This window comes from Xyrauchen texanus, chromosome 2, assembly GCF_025860055.1.
Source record: "Xyrauchen texanus isolate HMW12.3.18 chromosome 2, RBS_HiC_50CHRs, whole genome shotgun sequence".
Classification (NCBI taxonomy): domain Eukaryota; kingdom Metazoa; phylum Chordata; class Actinopteri; order Cypriniformes; family Catostomidae; genus Xyrauchen; species Xyrauchen texanus.
The window spans coordinates 17311293-17313432 of NC_068277.1; the positions used below are offsets into that span (position 1 = coordinate 17311293).

At 31.3% G+C, this 2140-nt stretch overlaps 1 protein-coding gene across 1 annotated transcript; it reads right to left on the minus strand.

The window, feature by feature from the left end:
* Window positions 1-644: 644 nt before the first annotated feature.
* Window positions 645-2140, minus strand: LOC127652964 (uncharacterized; the record flags this gene model as incomplete). Its single annotated transcript, XM_052139420.1, has 4 exons — window positions 645-858; window positions 1065-1099; window positions 1334-1459; window positions 1774-2140. Coding segments are annotated over 4 exons (666 nt in total), but the record flags the coding sequence as incomplete, so codon positions are not given.

The window sequence follows — 2140 nt, forward strand, 5'->3', positions numbered from 1 at the left end:
CTGAAATAAAAATGTTTATTCAAATTCGAAATATCAAAATCTGTTCAATATCTACATGATTTTATAGTAAGTCATTTTACGAAAATCCTTTTGTGAAGAGACATTTTGTGTTAAAGCAAGCGATCTCTTGGCTTGTGGTTGATTTTTGAAGTCTCTGTTGATTGATCTCCTGATTGAAGGAACAGCTCACAGTTGCATAATTTTTGCATAAAAAGTTTATGTCTTTCATAATATATGTATTGCACATGAGATTTAAAAGAAACCCTTTAAACAATGCAAAAAAGAATAGCTCTGATTAAACAATTTCTGATTGATTGTAGGTTTTTCTGTGTAATTGTATACCTTATGAATTAATAATAGCGAGCACAAGCAAAACAAAAACAGCAAAACAGAAGTCTTAGATATTTGTGTTCTTTTGGTTGGCTGACGTGTAAAACAGCACAGATTGTTACATCTGACTCTCTATATCAACAGACTACTGTTGGATTCCCACACAGATTACAAAATGTAACTATTGTTTATTAACATTGTATCCTCAAATGTAAATGATTCATTGATCTGCTCTATATATATTAAGCAACAGAATAATCAAAGAATGCCATTTCCTTTTTCATAGGATGATGTGATTTGGCTGTAGTTGATGCTTTTAAAATATACATTTCTTTTTATTCTTTTTTTTTTTTTTACAGTAAATCAAAAACAATTTGTGCCGAGACTGTGTTAAGGCATTTGATCTCTAAGCTTATAATGGACTTCACTGTATTCAGCCAAGTCTCTGTTGTTTAATCCTCTGGTTCTTCTTGAAGATGAAGGGATGGGGACAAAACTTACAGCTGCATAATTCAAAAAGTCTCCAGTCTGTAACAAACACATTACTGATTGGTAAGGTTTTTTAGTTTTTTGTTTTATTTTTCTCATCTGTCTGGAGCTAATTCCATTTTTTTTTTAATCAAAATCACATGTAAGTAACTATTTATTAGTATGTTAATTCACAGATTTACATATTGTTCAAAATATAATTTGTAAATTTGTTAAAAAAATTAAGAAATGTACTTTCCACTGACCTCACATGACTGAGATGTGCTGGACTTTGTAGATCCTTAAAAAAAAAAAAAAATGTTTTTTAACTTTAAAAACGTTATTGAATATATTCATTGTTGAAGTTGTGAACATTCACATTTGTCTTAAGAATCTTGTATAGCATATTTGCATAATACATTATTTAAGGGTCTGCATTATTTTATACATTATTTAAGGCTTGATGAGCATTAGAAAGCAATTTTCACAAGGCATCAGTTAAACTAACTCATGGACAGTTTGAGTACAATCCTACCTCTCTGCCTTTTTCTCTTGTTTTTGCAAAGATCAACAAGGAATATTACAATTACTATCAAAGAAACAACATTGGATGATATCAAGGACAGGAGTAGTGGATCCCAATCATTTTTATTTGCATTGTCTGAAATGGAGAAAAAGATGTAAGATATCTTTAACTTTAAATATATTTTTTATCATATATAATATTTGAAATAAATATTTAATTAAAATACTATTGAAAATGACAAAATTACACATTGCTTATAACTATAATAAATATTTTGCATTCAAATATATTTACGCGTTGCAAGAACTGTTCAACAGCACAGTTATGTTCTGGACAGACAGTCACTATGACTTAAAAGTTACTACATGCAAAAGTGGCAAATCCCAAAGCAGATGGCAAATGATTATTTAGCAATTTAATGTGGTTACAGCATTTAAAAAAGTGGTTACCTGTGTGTTTCAATGTGGTTCCATTTCCAAGCATTATCTCCCCACATGCAGCAATGGCACAGTAGTAAATCCCAACATCAGAGAGGCTAATGTTCCTCTTAGAGAGGTCATAAACACATCTTTGTGTTTTAGAACCAGCCTCTGCACTCCTTTTACACTGACCATGTCCACCACTTTGAATGTACAATATTCCTTGATGAGATTCAGTTGCACCATGTCTGAACCAGTGGACACTATGATCCTCTGCACAGCTCTCAATTAGGATTTTGCACTGGATATTTACATTGTCACCTTGACTAACTGGCAGAAACTCTGGTTGTTGTTCAATGTTAAAGTCTTTGCTCTCAGTTCCTTGGAAGTAGAAAAA